This window comes from Prunus dulcis, chromosome 7, assembly GCF_902201215.1.
Source record: "Prunus dulcis chromosome 7, ALMONDv2, whole genome shotgun sequence".
In the NCBI taxonomy this organism is placed as follows: Eukaryota; Viridiplantae; Streptophyta; class Magnoliopsida; order Rosales; family Rosaceae; genus Prunus; species Prunus dulcis.
The window spans coordinates 9,866,500-9,882,946 of NC_047656.1; the positions used below are offsets into that span (position 1 = coordinate 9,866,500).

Consider the following 16,447-nt stretch of genomic DNA (forward strand, 5'->3'; position numbering starts at 1 on the left):
TCGTGAAGATTGCATGGAATAGTTCCAATTGCCATTAACCATTTATACTTTTCCAGTTATACCGCATGGTGTGTTCGTGAACGCCAGTTATACTTTTCCAATTGCCATTAACCATTTCCTGCGGTAGAAATAGTTCCACCACCTATGAATATGGTTCCAAGTCAGCCACTGCATGGAATTCCTCACAGCAGTGGCAAATTCCAAAGCATGAAACAGCTAATAAAAATACATCTAATACATGGAGGAGTAATGCCACCTCTGCAGGTTTCAACGCACCTGAACTATATAACTAAAATAGCTTTCAGTGGTCGACTAGTGGCTAGGTAAAAAAAAAAAATAGTGTTGAGAAGAAAGAGTAATAAAAGTCTATGCAAATTGATCTGAATCTATAATAAAAGTTCATACAAAAGTATGGAAGTCTATAATAAAAGTTTATACAAGTTTATTAAAAATTCTGGTAAAACCTATAGGAGTTATACAATTCTAGGAAATCTGTCACTTAAAAAAAATCTTTCAAAATCTTATACAATCCTAATTGAATACACCCCCCTAATAAGGGAGTCGATTTTGTCTAGTTAAGGTTGCCTTTTTTTTTTTACTAATTTATTTGGATAAATTTACTCCTCCAATTTCGCAGCTTTCGCTTATTAGCCCTTGCACAATAGCGGCGCCAATTTTCTTGTACGGAAGAAGCTGCCAAATTATGCCAATGCTCTAATTGAAAATCCTCTAAGTGACGGAGCTCCGTTCTAAAATGCCACCAGAACTTAGCAACAATGGTCTTCAAGTCCTTAGCCCTTATAGCAAATGCTTCAACTTCTGTTTGGGACTTAAGAATTCTAGTCGACATGGGTAATTCAGAAGAGGGGGTAGATTTTAATGCCCAAATTAAAAGTTCTTCTCCATAAAAATCACCTTTCTCAAGCCACTTCGTGTTTGAGGAAGTAATTGTAATTCCACCCTTACTACTAGGTGTAGGTGGGTAGCTCCATGCGGTGCCTTGTGTGATGAACATCATCTTCTCAAGTGGTTCCCCCTCTGGAACAATGTAGCTGCCCTCGTTGTAGGTCTCCAGCTTCAGATGCTCGCTGATTGCTTTCAACACTTTTTCATCCATACTTTCAAGCATCGACACCTACCAATCAATATCATATACGTTAATTAGATTGTTATTGTCAAACGGATTTCCCATTTTGCTGATTTTTAAGAAGGATTCTGTAATACATATTTCACTTTGTCACGGGGTCATTTTGCAATAGATTTCAATGATCCGAATCATCTAACTTTTACTGTTCCGCATAAGAGTATTTTAGTGTTCAATGTTTGGAAACAATGTGTTCGTCTATTTACTCAATCATAGTTAGATGATTAAATAACTTAAGATTTTCAGCCTTTTTTTAAAAATGATCTTTTGAGCACAAGTAGGTGACACGTATAATTGAACCGCATTAAGAACTGAACCCGCTGGCAATCCCTTTGAATCTCGTCACAAGAAATCTACAGGCACGCACAAATATATCTTCATGCAATTAATTGCTTTTGAATTTGCTAGTGAATTAGCATAATACTCACTTTCTTTAGTGATGTCAAGCGGAGAAGGCTCATGATACCTCTTCTATGTCTCAAGGGAAGAACAGCGAGGATATTCTCCACATCAACATCTTTGTTTTCTTGAAGGTGTCGTTGTACGTTTTCTACGATTACCGTCCTGAGATGTTTTTCTGTTCGGCCTGAAACCATCTTCAGATCCTTAGGGAGGTCATTTTTAGATAACCATAAATCGATCTCTGGACTTATCAGCTGCATCTTCCGTCTGAATATACGCTCATCTGATCTTATTTTCTCCAACTGCACACTTAATGTCTATTCCAAACAAAATGTAGGTTCAGTGCTTCATTGTATGAACTACCAGAAAACACACAAGCATTCATGCTAAATTAACATAAAGATTCAGCACCAAACCAATGGTTACCTGCAAAGTTGCATTGAGATATATTAAGAATAGCATCATGCCGCTTAAAAGTGTGAAAACAGCAAAGACGTTTTCCCACTGGTTGCTACCGCTGGGCTCGAGGTTTTGCCCTAAAGAACTGAAAAAGTGGAAGGGAGCAATATGTTAGACGCAAAAGTTCGGTGTAATACTAGGAACACCTACTGATTACAACAATTTTTAGACACCAGTTGGTGTTTAGAAGTTGATGTATCCATATAATGTTATAAAAAAAAAAAAAAAAATCAAGAGCGGAGTTTTGCAAACCTCAGATTTCGTAAACCCCACCAAAAGCATTGCAATAACTTCTTCGAAAAGTTTGTTGATCTCAGCATATCAGATTGAACAGCGCCAAGAAATATACCGAAATCGAAGAGTGTTGCATTTGGTGGATTTGTAGGGCATAAAACATTTAGAAGCGTGACATTTCTAAATATATTATCATTACAATCAAAATTAGCAGATCCACATCCATTTTCGCGACATCCATATTCCCAACAAGTTCTCTCTCGTTGAATAGCGAAAAAATACCATATGCCTCCAAGTATCTATATGATCAACGAGGTAGTTAATGATCAAACTTCATGGAACATTCAGAAGGTATGAATAAAAAATTATCAACTCCATGAAAGGTAGAAAAACTAACATTAATGAATCTTAAAGAAAAAGCCTCAAATTTATGAAATCAAGGTAATTAGCATCAAAACATAAATTAGGTCCTAAAGTTGGTGCCTAACGCTTGCTCAATAGACGTGTGTCAATCTCATATTGAAAGTCAAGCATATTATGGCAGAGAAATCGAAACAAAGCATCCCCTCACCTTACACTAGTGATTAGTGATTCTTAATATTTCTTATAATTCATAGATACATTGTTGGATCATTCATTTACAGGGAACCTAAACGCTTTTGGAGAAAACCAACCTAATTAACCATTGATAAATCACATTAATAGTCTAAAGTTGAAATGATTTAAAAGAGTATGAAACTTACATGGCCAGCAAGGATGAATGGAAAAAAGTTGAATACAGCTTTAACCAATATTCCTACTCGAGTCTGTATATTAGGAGTATTGCCGGATAGATAGATGCGAAGAACTCTTGGTACATATTGAAATAGAATAAGAGAGTTCATAAACATCCTTATGAAAGATCTTGAGCCTCTTCTTTTTGTAAAAAATATGAAAAATACTACCTGCGTGTACAATGCAATATTTGTTTTAGCCAACAGTTCAATATAGTGTGGAAATACTTTTCCTACTTTCAAAAATACATGTCAAATATTGAAAGAAACTGGAAAATAATTCAGTCCAAGAAATTCTGGTCTTACCTGTGGAACGGGGAGAACAGCAAAAGTGTCAATTACAATGCATGAAAGCAAAATCTTCTTAGCTGATTTAACTCTTTCCAAACGAAATGTGGCACCATTTATTGATATCTTGGACGTGACGTTGAGTTGATAAATTTGAAAAATAATATCGACAAGATAAAAGAGATCTGCAACAGATCGTAAAGCAAGAGCTATTTTCTTCAGGTTTTTGTCCAACTCCAGACACTTCATGTCCTCGTTGATGACAGGAGTGTAGAAGAACAAAGGATCCATCAAAACAGCAAACACACATGATAATACAAATATCTTGTTCCATATTGGAAGGAGAGGTCCAAGAAACTCCTTTGATATTTTTAATATCTTCTTCCATATTGAAAGGAGACGGTCGAGGATTTCTTCTTTTAATGACCTCCGGCGTGCCGGTGCACTGTGTGTGAGAATCGGTCTCGGCCTCACCTCCTCTATTAAGTCCCATCCTGGATCCTCAATTAAATCCCAGTCAGGTTGAACACTGAAAAAGACACAAGGAACATAAAATTGCACACACGTCGTCAAAAGAAACATTAGCTCTTACATGATTAGTACGTACTACTCCATCTTTGAGTCATTTGATTGACCACATTTTCCTCTGAGTTTTATCATGTTTCTTAGCATATTTTAGGTGGTCAAACAATTAGGATTATTTTGATCATTGAAATAAAATTCGTAGTGCACCTTAAAAAGTATCCTTTAAATAAAATAATTTAAAAATCTCTTAATAAAAAAGGACTTTATTTAAATGTCAAAATGATCCTTCTATCATATATATATATAGAGAGAGATGTTACTCACCCTCTAAAATTCAATTGACATAAAACGAACCAAAACAAATAGTTAGAACCCAATAAACACGTGGGCCTTCCATTCAATACATATAGGCTTGGGCCCTTGGACCACGTTACAACAATTATTTGTATTTCTGGCTTTTTTATTTTTATTTTAAGGATATTATTATAAAAGCGAGTAAATATGATACAAATAATATTTAGTAAATTTACAGTTAAGCTTTTGAAATGATTACATGTATATGAATTACTTTGAAAAGCCACTGCAAATACCAAGTCATATTGTTTGATAAAAATTTATTTAAAGGGCAAAAATGAAATATGTCAAAGAAAGAAACTAATTACCTTAACACAATTGTTTCATCACATGAGTTGACCATATCTGAAGCTTGTTAATCATGCAATATCCTCCGAAGTCTGAACTATTAACAAGAATAGTAGGGAGCTTGCTAAACTAGCATACTGCAAAAACCAAATAAAAAAACACTGAAATTTAGAGTAAGTGTGAAGCTCTGTGAACCTGGGATTGAAGAGATGATCCATTTAAAGAAAGAATTTAACTTACAATAATTGAAGCTCATAACAGTGGCAGTAAGCTTCTAGGGGTACAAGGTGGATGTGAGAGAGAGAGAGAGAGAGAGAGAAGAATAGAAGATGCAGAAAATGAATCTAGCAAGTCCCCTTGGAACCTCATGAGGAGAGGTAGGGAGAGTGAGAGAGGCACAGAACTGAGGATTTGAGCTCAAAAAATGGTTTATCAAAACGAAAAAAGTAGAGTAAAAGAGTTGACAATGGGCCATGCTTTTTTCTAAGTCTTTGTCTTCTTCTATCATATACAAATACCATCTTATAGTACTTACTGCTTTTGCATTATTTCCTGATCCACACTCAGACCTTTGCGCAAGTTGGAAATAATAATATTAACCACACTGTCTGGATCAAACACGCGATGTGTGTTGGGATCTGACTTAAATAGACCCATTTATTCTTAAATTTAATAGATAAATTTGATAAAACAGAGGATAGAACCTTTATTTCTAACGAAATTGAAGTTAGAAGACGACCGTAACAATTTTGGAAATTGATGAACTAAAATATAAATCGGATTAAATCATACAAGTTATACTGTAGCAATGGCAAAAGCACATACATAGACTGAAAATGCAATTTGGCAAATAATAATTTTACACACAAAAAATAAATAAATAGCCAAAGTAGGTCAATTTGGATTTCAAGCAGAACCACCCTCCAAATTATCTGCCAATAGAATGTCGTCTATTCCATCAATAAGATAGCTTAAAGAAATTTTCTTCTTCATCATTGTTTTCATATAGCTATGTGTCTATTTTTCAACTCAAATACTTAACATTAATAATTTAACTTTTGAAAATAATGGCGTTACATTATTAAGTCGTCAACTTCGCAATTTGTAATTTTTTTTTTTTTCATGTTACATTATTAATTCGTTAACTTCTCTGCATCAACCAAACATGTAACAGGAACTTACCATGGCCTTCATGATTCACTGTTAAGTGGACAACGATATATAATTAACATTTTAAGAACATTAGTTGTGATTTTTTTATAGAAAAAAACTGAAGATATGATCATTTGATCTTGCTTCAAGGATTATGTATTGCAAGGACCAATTTTAACAAAAGAACTGTTTTAATTTTAGGGAGGAGAATAGAGCTCTCCTGAAATGTAGGATGCTAAAAAATGGTGAGCCAAAATAAGGAGGTGTTCATGGAGCTGAAATTTGCCCTTCAACTCTCTATTTTTACCGAGGACCGCCCTTTACGGCAATGTGCTTAATTTGCTTCATAACAACTCCATATAAAAGGCCTTAGAAGGTTCACCTTTGAATCAAGACATCTTGAATCAACATTCAACAACTCTCTCTCTCTCTCTCTCTCTCTCTCTCTCTCTCTCTCTCTCTCTCTCTCTCTCTCTCTCTCTCTCATAGGCGTGCAAGTACACACACACACAATTCAAGATGGAGCGATCCGGACGTATGTTTTCAACTGTCTTCATCCTCGTCCTGCTCTTTGTGGCTATTGGTATTTTTCTCTTTCCTCATTTTAATTCTATCTTTATATTTGTATAGTGGTATATTTCTTTCCAATATTGAAAGACGTTTCAAGTTTGAATCCACCTTCTCTCGTTAATTTATCGATGCATCTTTGGCAGGGACGGGTCCAATGGTTGCTGAGGGCAAGGCGGCAACAAAGGAGAATTCGAGGACTTGTGAGTCTCTGAGCACGAAATTCAAGGGACTTTGCTTCCGATCAAGCAACTGTGCAGATACTTGCAAAAAAGAGGGCTTCCTGGAAGGCAAATGTGCTGGCTTCAGGCTGAGATGTACATGCACTAAGAAATGTTAGTGATATAACACACTAACTTATTTTGGTGCATAGGATTGAGAAGAATGAAAATTTATATTGCCCTTTTTTTTGTTTTGTTTAAGAGAATAAATGATTAACCCTAATATAAATTTTGGGGTTGTGTTCTTGTTTTTGTTTTTATGCGCTAACCAGGCGTGAGTTATTTTGTAATCAATAAAATAAAAAAAATAATATTGTTCATTTCTTAATGCAATGATACTTTTTTTTTTCCTTGTTAATACACAAATGTGATCTTTCTAGCATTACTCTCATTTTTTTACCAATGCATTAAATGTTGATTATGCTAACATAAAGTAATATTATTAGAGCAAGTTCAGCGCGCACCCAAAACCAGGCAAAAGGCTACCTTCGCCAGCCCAAACGACCTCCAGCGCGCAAACAACAGCCCAGGCAAGGCCTGGGTCCCACCAGCCTGGGCAAGCCTAAGGGCAAATCTTGCCTGGGCTTCAGCCCGAAGGCACTGATGTCAGCGGTGATGTCACGCTGACGTCATCGAGCAAAAATAAATTCGAAAAAATCGAAAAAAATTCAATTTTTTATATAAAAAAATACTAAAAAATTATGGATGTTTTTCTTATAAATACATAACAATTTTATTCACTTTCCCTATAAATACATAACAAGTTTATATTTTGTTGCATATTCTTTTTTTTTTCTTGCCCTTGCCCTAGCCTTTTGGGATGGAACCAAAAAAGGCAAGGCTGCCACTATTCACATGAATAGTGGCAGCCGTTGCTTGCCCTTGCCCTTGCCTTAGCCCTTATGGGTGGAGATGCTCTTAGGCTCTCTCTCCGTGTATACATGCTTAGGCATGAGCTCAAGTTGTAGGTATACAGCTACATAAACTCTACGCATTCATTTTGGTTAGAAGTTCAATTTTCTAAAGCGTTAACTAGATATCTTTGTTAATTAACTTTTTTCATAGTGTACCTTCAGTTTAGTGCTATATACTTGTAGCTTACCTCTCTGCATTTGCTTTGTGTTATATGGCCACATTTGAATCAGAGTAAAATTAGACTACATTTCTGATTATATTATATGGCATGTACTGGAATTACTTTTATAAATATATCAACTAGTAATTTTTTTATACAAGCGATATTTTATTTTAATTTCATCTAAATTCAAGAATAAAGATTTAATCTCAAATGCAGAATAAGGCCGTGTTCTAGCCAACTTAACTAAGCCCTAAATGCTTCAAACTTCCGAATGACTTCAATACAAGATGGGCTGAGATATAGAATTGGTCAGGGAGTGTGCTAAAAGTGCAGGAGAGATTGAAAAACCTTTGGGTCTGGCTAAAGCCTAGCCAGCCCAAAACCATGTTATTCCCCTAATTTCTATAGTTTCAGCCCAAACGACCAATCTACAGTTGTGTTCAGGGAGGTAGGGTTTAAATTGGTCATTGCAATACATCTCCATTAATGCAATAGGATCCAAATTATGATGTGAGAAGTGATTTGTACATGTCATGTCAACTTAAGTTTTTATCCCAGTGAATATGAATTACGTTACTATTCGAAAGTTTCAGCTTTTACTAACTAAAGTTTATTTTCGTTTCAACTTTGTACCCATATCCTGTGAGATGAGATCCCTAATGCCCTGGGATCTATTTGGGATCCATTGGAGATAAGAAAACACAGAGAGAAAAAAAAAAAACTCAGGGAAACAAATTGGGTTCTATATTTATATAGCATCTTCTAAACATATAAAACAAAAGACGTAGAAAAGTATTGGTTACACAGGCTGTAAAGAAAAAATAAAGCACACAAGGGTCCCCCCCACCCACCTACCTAGAACTCAGAAAAGGCCATAGAATTCAAAGAATCAATGCCCATTTTTCCTCATAGGCCTTCTGATATTGGTCCTAGTTTTCTCAAAACTGTTGTGGAATATTAGACAGGCTCCGGTAAAGAGGGTGAAAATGCTCGACTTTTAACATTTTTTACTTTAAACACCAGGTAACTTTTCTCAACCATTATGCAGCTTTACACCATCTTATAAAAACTATTTCATTGTCGTGTGTAAATGTTCACAAGTTAAGAGCATTTTCCCATGCATCCGAAGTTCGATTCTCTCTTTTTAGTATCGCTTGTATGAAAGAAAAAACAAGAGTGGAAATGTTTCAGGATCATTTGCAACTCGTAATATTTGTTCTTTAAGCAAAGCATTTACTAAGCACTGTATTCAAAGGAAAGGAGATTAAAAAAATAATAATAAAAGATTAAGAAAAATCCATAATTGCAGGAGCAATCTTTGTCTGTCCCCCGATTACTTGAATTTTCTATTGGAGTAAAATAGAATCAAAGTTGAATTAAACCAACTGTCCCTGTTTTTCCCTAATCATTTGTGTCACTGTCCAAACACACCATAGACCACATGCATTTATATTGGTTCTGCTATATATAATATGCAGACGTAGGTAGTTGCATATATTATTAAATCGCTGTCCCCAAATTCCAGATGACCATATAATAAATTCTGAAACAGATCTACGTCCACAAAATCACAACAAACCAGAGAGAGATGTTGAAATTTAATAAGACCACATTTTGTGGTTAGCCATCCAAAGTGAAGTTAGGTAGCCTATATACATCGTTGGGAAAAAAGTACTACTTTAGTTGGAAATGGCAAAAGCATACTCATTATGCATCATTCCCTATTGGAATGAAAATATATATATATATATACATATATCTATGCAAAACATTCAAGTTTGGCAATTACCATTGATGGTTCATAATCATCTCTTGTCAAATTGTCACCAATTTCACCAAACTGTCAATTTGAACCACACACTCAACTCTACACATGATACCATAACAAACATCCTCACCCCTAACATGTCAATTACTTTGGCAAAAACGGAATATTCTCTATACCAAAAGATCATGTGTGAAAAAAAGAATATGTAGCCCATCAAGCTATCACAAGAAAGGCACCAAAAGTAAAAGCTCAACCTGATGAACTTAAACCAAAAGATGAGTTGAAAGAAAAATACTACAGATGTAATTAAGAACATAATGGTTCAGCATTCCAATCACAGCCTACAAAATTACAAATGAACATGAGCTAGTCGCCTTAAATTAAAGTTTTAAACAGAAATCCTATTGATGGCATAATCAACTGACAATTTTAAAAAACTACCACCTTCAAGGCAAGGTCATACATACATCATACCAGAACATGTTCTCCATGTTCATTGCTGCTGAGCATTCAAAACAAAATGGCTCAATGAGGTACAGCATCTTCTTCATTAACTTAACACGAAATGGCGGAAAATAGAATGTCGTGCCACGCAAAAGGCAACTGAAGATAAAAGTCTTCCTCACAACATGCAGTCAGTTCTAGCCGGCAACCTCCTGAAGAAATTCAGCGGCACAGAAGGAAGCTTATGACGGAATCTTGGGTGCCTCAACACATAGAATCCAGCGAGAAGAGCCACAACCTGGAATGGTGTAACATACAAAACAATGGCAGCAATCAGACAGAAAAGCACAAACAGTGATGTTGCTCTCGGGTCTCTCCAACTTAGCAAAGATTGCAGCCTCTCCCCTTGAGTAGCCAAGTCACCAACCACTGTCTGGATTCTCCCAGCAATACTCCTCAACCTATCATATCTCATCCTTACTATGTCAGAAGGCCGTGAAGTAGGGAATGTATCAAATTCTTCATCAAGTTCATCAGGATGTGCAGAATCTGCGTGAGACAGACGAGTGTCCATGTGAGGAGGATGCCTTGGTCTCCATCTATAATACCAAACTCCAATCAAGAAGAGGTAGAGGAAAATTGTAGGTAATATGAGCTCTGGGTACATGACCAGAATTATAAACAAGATGTGGATGAGTACAGTTGTAATGGGGTTTTTCCAAGTACAGATCTGATCAAACCATTTTCCAACAGCAATTACCCCACCCAAAACATTCATAATCCTGAAAAAGTTAGCTTTGCTTCTTCGCATACTCCACATGTGAGAGCCCACATCCAGCATATACTCTACCACTTCTTTCCTCAGTGGTGGTTCAGCACGGCTCAGCCTCATTGATACAATCTGAGTGGCCTGGTGCCTCAAGCTATCGAGCTGGCTTACAGTTAATGGATGAATATAGTGCATTTTTGGCAACAGTGGCTGGGAGTACATGTGCATCATGTTAAGCAAAGAAGAGCAAGTGAACCTCACAGCCATATGAATTTCACCCATCTTCTTTACACCATTTGGGTGCAGAACTAAAAGTGGGTAAGAGTGTGTGTACACCCGATCAGTTTCAAGGGTGGAGAGACGAATCCTTACCTTTCCAATTCTTGCATCCCTGGCCCCTCCAGCCTTATCTCCCCCATGCAAATGACAGTTATCAAATACCCCAATAGTTATGACAGTACAAGGATCAAAAACTTCCCATGTATATTGCTCATTCCACCTGGGAGTAAAGCTATCAATAATGGTTCTTGTTCGAACCCACTTCTGCCCGTATTTCGCCACACAATAAGCATCTGTTGTACCCCTCCCATCTTTCGTCTTCATTGGCATCAACCCCTGAGCATTCAGAATTCCCACTTCAAGAACCCCAATGCTGGACTTCCACAGCGGTTTTGCTGTTGGTCGAAGATCACTACTATAGTGTGTTGATTCATCAAGGACATGGTAACCACCTTCCAGACAGATCCTCATATGAATTCTGCTTGCAAACTTAATTTCCTTCTTCTTTTCCCCTTCTACAATAACATGTTTCTCAAGATTGTGCCAACTAGTGTTCACAGGTTTATGATCATACCTTCGGGTCACATACTGCAGGGGAATTGCACACCTTCCTAGAACTTCATCTTTATTAGGCGCTACTCTGTCCTCCACACTCAAAATCAGGGGCTCCTCAAATGGTTCTGATGCTACGAACATTAAATCTTCATTCCACATAGGATTTATACTCCTGCTTGGAGAAATCCTAGTTCTCAAAGCCTGATTTCCCAGGATAGCCTTCACAAAAACTTCAGGATACCTACCTTTATCACTCGGTTGCAAATCCTGAGCTTCAATCACATTAACCCTCAAATACCAAAGCTTAGGAGAGAGATACACCTTTGACCGAATATTTGAAAGACTGTCAGCCCCACTAACTGTAGCAGCATCTGAATGCCATGCTTCAGGAAAAGCTTCATCTGCTTGGGTGCCCATCCAAACAGCCAACATTAGCTCTCCCCTAACCTTGTCCCCCTTCCTATCCTCCAATCTATACCATTGCGGTGCTAGAGGACTATCAGGAGGTACCCGTTTTGGAATCTCATTCAGGTCAAAAGAAACACGACCCATGAAATCATCCTTCACAACATCCTTGTCCTTCACAATGACCTCAAGAACCGAAGCCTGAATCCGATCTTTCGAGAATGCAAAAACCTGGTTCCACTCCGGATTCGACTTCTTCTCAAAATGTCGAGTGGCACCCTTATAATTTCCAAGCCTAACTTCAACATAAGGGTCACAACTACCAGTAACATCTTTCGCAGGCAAGTCCTTTGCCTTGACAACCCGGACATAGAGATACTGCATCTGCTCAACAAGGTCATAGGTGCTCGTGAGCTTATCACCAGAGATCCTCCCCCCACCGAGGTGGGGTTTGGTCTCCTTCAAAGCAAAGTCTTCTGGGGGTGGTCTCTGCATCTTGTGGGTTCAAAAACAGAGAGACCCAAATGGCAAAGATTGAAGTTGAAGTTGAACGGTTGGATAGAATAAGATTAACTGTTTTTGAATTTATTCAAAAGTTCCAGGAACCTAAAACATCGGAAAAAATAGTTTAATAGCCGTTAGTTATAAGGAAAACCAAAAGCCAAGCCACCTAAATCTCGGAATATTCATTAAACAAAACCGCACCATCTAAACTAAATTAATAACACGAAACAGGGTGTTATTGTTAACTACAAATTGACATATCCATTACTCAAAAAGAAAAGCCAACTGAAACTAACAGTACAAAACATTTCATAAATAACACTAAATCAGAAAGAATAACTTAGATCTTTAAATATTGGATGAATACATAACAGAATATAAAAGGTCCAAGTTTTAAGAGTAACCTTCGTAGCGGCGGAGAAACCCAAGCTTCAGATCTGAAACAACAAACAACCCAAAGTTACAAAACACAAATAGCAGAGTGCGAGACTCGATGTGTTTTTATATATTGTGTTTGGCTACTGAGAAAAATGACGAAAAGCAGGAAAAATTGAACATGCTTTGATACTAATAATTTTCCTTTTCTGCGACCACCGAAAGCAAACATATCTATGACTAAATCCAAAACGTTACTTTCCTATTCGGAACTTAAAATTTGCAGTCGCCAAAAAAATTTCTTTTGTTTTCATAAGCTTTCCCAGAAAAAAAAAAAAAAACAAAAAATACAAACAAACAAACTGAGAGCAAGAAAATGAAGAAAACAGAAAAATAAACAAAAGTGTGAAGACAACATAAAGCATCAGAAAGAACCCTAACAATGTCGGGGCAGGGGAATGCTAAGCGGTTCAGAGAGAGAGAGTTTACCTCTTGAGAAGGAAGAAGACTCAGCAGGGCTTCAAAGAAAAAACCCAAAACCCAAAAAAGCTCATCTTTTCAAACAAACCAAGAGGAAAAGGAAAATAAATGAAACGCTCCTCCTCAGATTGAAGCGGTGGAAATGGGTATCATTGGGTTTGGTGAGGCTGAAAAATCAAGAAGATAAGGATGAACTAAGAAGAAGCAATGTTTTGCATTCTAGAGAGAGAGAGACTGTAGAGAGGTAGAGAGAGAAAAGTTGAGCGCTTTTGCTTTTGGGTGGGATCTGTTGAATATGTGAGAGATATACAGAGGGAGACTAGTCAGTCTTTTTTCTCTTTCCTTTTTTTTTTTTTTTTTTTTCTTCTTCTTTTGCTTTTTCTCACTCTGTGTAGGGTCTGCGGCTCACTGAGTGTCTGGTGGGCTTGATGAGGTTGGAAAATGTACTGGTCAAGCATGTGTAGGAGACTGTTGTCGGTCTTCGCACGTGTGACACCATTTGTTTGTGATGGAAATTGGAATAAGAAGGGTCATGCTGCACAACACTACGGAATTACAGCAGCTTAATGTCTTTTTTTCTGTTTTTATAGAGCACTAGATCAGTTATAAAAAAAATATATATATATACCTAATTGGTTGTTAGAGTGATTTGTCATTTGGGATTATGCAATTATGTGTCACATTCAATGCACAAGTGCGTTGTTTTATCAACGGCCAAATTATAATCTTTTTAATCTTTTAACTCGATAGTTAAAAAGTATATTACATCGGTTCATTAATCGCACTACAAAAAGACTCCAAAAATTACTATCTGTCATTTCACATTAGTGTAATTATATGGTGCATTCAATGCACGATGCGTTATTTTATCAACAGTCAAATTTTAATCTTTTAACTCGAGAATTAAAAAATATAATACACAACTCGAGAGTTAAAAAGTATAATACACCGGTACATTGGTTGTACAGCCAAAAGACTCATAACATTAACATATTGAGAACGGGTTAAAGGTTGATGGGGGGTCTTTTCATAATGTGTCTTTGGATGCTCTGTTGGACTATTTAACCATGTGGGGAGTGGGATCTCTATGTTGTGATTAGACTAGTTGGCAATCGGTGAGTTTTAGTTCAGGTGGAGTTTGTTTGGGCCCGGTGGAGTTTCCTATGGGCTTTTTTTACAGTTTGAGGAGAATTAGGTTGTTGTTTGCATATCTTAACAAGTTTGGTAAATATATTAATTTTCATTTTGACAAAGTCAGTTTGGATTTTTTTTATTTTTTGGTTGGTAAATATAAGAGTGTATAAAAGCTAGCACTGAAAACATAAGAGACATGAATAAATACGTAATTTTTTTATAAAAATACTCACGCTTGAACAACTCAATTTGGATTTAATAGCAATAAATTTGGTCACAATAGTTAATGAAATATTGAATGCAAGAGCAAATGCATTTTAAAAATACTTGGACCATTTGAGTTACATTGAATGGGATTCATTCATTCAATTTCTACTTGGATGTTGATTGCTCCATGGATTTTTCAATAGGAAAAAGTATATATATTAAAAAGTCAAGCATGGAGGAGCCATTTCTCTATCAAAGTGGGTGGACCATGGAGCCTAATGAATGAGCATATATCTCTTGGGCCATGTATTGTAGCTTGCACGTGTCTCTCAGCTAACATGGTTGTACAGAACTTGATGAAGCCGTGGGTCATGGAAAGTTCCCCCTTATTATAAAGACAAAAGGGCTTGTAATGGTTAGTCATGTCCAAGGTGTCTTCCACGACCAGAAGCTCATATTCCTTTGCTTTTGTTGGACACCAGCACATGACACAGCTGCGCTGAAGTCGTTTGGACAATTATATGCGTGTCAATGGAGGAGGGGCACAGGGCATGCATGACCTTGCCAAGGGCACCCTTTGCAATGGCCAACGAAACAAGGCTTTGAGTCGGGTTGCAGAGCCAGGAAAATGTACGGATGCATAAGATTGCACTTTCTATTTCTTGGTTTTATATGTATTCGAAATAGTTAAGATTGTCATGTTGATGATTTTATTCGAAATAATAAAATTATAATTTGATTAGTGTTATTGATGTGTGTGCGCGCTTTGATATTATAATTTGATCAGTGTGTATTGATGTTATATTATGGTTTGTTTTGGGTATTAATGTGTTACTAGTTAATATTGGCATGCTTACATGTTCATTGGTGATGATTGATTTATTAAACTTTTATATGCATGCGATACGTAAACATAAAAATTATATTAAGAATTTCATTATGTTATGAGATTTGGTTAGATTTGTTGGGATGAAAAATAAATTATGGAAATGAGGGTAATGGAAAGGATATTTTATGTAGTTTAGTCAAATTATTGGTGACAGGACTCACTCCGAATTCCTTGAAATCCGTAATGAACCTTGTGATTTTTCCGACATCTAATTGATGCCAGGCCTACTTACTAAAAACATCATTTTCTCCGAAACAAAGGAAAAGGGGTCGAGACTCCTACCTAAATTTTGGCAGAGTTTCCCTTGAAAAATGAACTTTACCAAAAATTTTTCACCTATGAAAAACAACATAAAATAATAGTTCAACTGCCAGCATACACAATGCAATAGCACACATATTACAAAATAGGCCTCCGGCCTTAAATTTAACCCCACACGGGCAATATCAAAGCAGTCTAAGAATCTCCAGTTAAACAACCAAAGTAAAAGTTTCAAAGCAAATGGACAACAAGTGTCCTACAATTAAGTAGAGGCACGAGAATAGAAAGACTCAACTTGGTTGTTCGGATGACGTCAAGCTACTGCCTAGGGGGCGCAAAATAGAAAATTGTGAGTGGACAAAAACAAAGTTTTAACATAATTGAAAACAAACATACTAACCCCCATCGTTTTGGAAAGTGATGCCAAAAACATGCAACAAAAACCATTTATATACATAACTAAATTTAAAATCAAGATATCCTATAATCCCAATATAGCATATAACATAAACTCAAACTGGACCTTTTTCTCTTCCCATACCACTATCTTCCAAAATGCATGCTCGTAGGCACAACAAGCGAGGAAGGATCTTCACCAGTAGATAAGAATAAAAGTGTGTATATATATATCCACTACTAAACTTATATCGGGGAAACAATCCAACGGGGATTGTTTGAATAGACCATATGGAAGAATCCTCAATAAATATGTAACTTGGGAACGAGCCGTCTAACTAGGGGACTGGACTCTTAGATACGCACAGCAGAATCCTCAATACTCATGTTGCTGAACTAAATCCTACTCTCACATACTGCCAAGCCAAAGGCCTACGAAACCCCCCCTAAGGGTGCCCGGTTTCCGACATATTCAAGTATCCATTGTTTCCAAGTA

General features: G+C 36.7%; 3 protein-coding genes across 4 annotated transcripts; 1 reads left to right on the top strand and 2 right to left on the bottom strand.

Moving 5' to 3' along the window:
• Positions 1-404: 404 nt before the first annotated feature.
• LOC117634847 (cyclic nucleotide-gated ion channel 1-like) lies at positions 405-4,874 on the bottom strand. 2 transcript variants are annotated; one of them, XM_034369104.1, is made up of 8 exons: positions 4,708-4,874; positions 4,488-4,604; positions 3,319-3,829; positions 2,983-3,183; positions 2,258-2,538; positions 1,973-2,090; positions 1,573-1,863; positions 405-1,135 (listed from the first exon to the last, which is right to left on the bottom strand). In XM_034369104.1, exons 2-8 carry the CDS (start codon positions 4,520-4,522, stop codon positions 599-601), a joined length of 1,974 nt encoding a protein of 657 aa, XP_034224995.1. In that variant the 5' UTR covers positions 4,523-4,604; positions 4,708-4,874; the 3' UTR covers positions 405-598. The 2 variants fall into 2 exon arrangements, with proteins under 2 accessions (XP_034224995.1, XP_034224994.1); XM_034369103.1 differs by having other exon boundaries at positions 4,488-4,628.
• Positions 4,875-6,057: 1,183 nt separating this feature from the next.
• Positions 6,058-6,740, top strand: LOC117634910 (defensin Ec-AMP-D1-like). The gene is made up of 2 exons (XM_034369189.1): positions 6,058-6,202; positions 6,333-6,740. Exons 1-2 carry the CDS (start codon positions 6,139-6,141, stop codon positions 6,524-6,526), a joined length of 258 nt encoding a protein of 85 aa, XP_034225080.1. The 5' UTR covers positions 6,058-6,138; the 3' UTR covers positions 6,527-6,740.
• A 2,755-nt stretch (positions 6,741-9,495) lies between these two features.
• LOC117633907 (FT-interacting protein 3) lies at positions 9,496-13,425 on the bottom strand. The gene is made up of 3 exons (XM_034367755.1): positions 13,074-13,425; positions 12,614-12,646; positions 9,496-12,311 (listed from the first exon to the last, which is right to left on the bottom strand). The coding sequence occupies exon 3, from the start codon at positions 12,198-12,200 to the stop codon at positions 9,876-9,878; it is 2,325 nt and encodes a 774-aa protein (XP_034223646.1). The 5' UTR covers positions 12,201-12,311; positions 12,614-12,646; positions 13,074-13,425; the 3' UTR covers positions 9,496-9,875.
• Between the last annotated feature and the right edge of the window lie 3,022 nt (positions 13,426-16,447).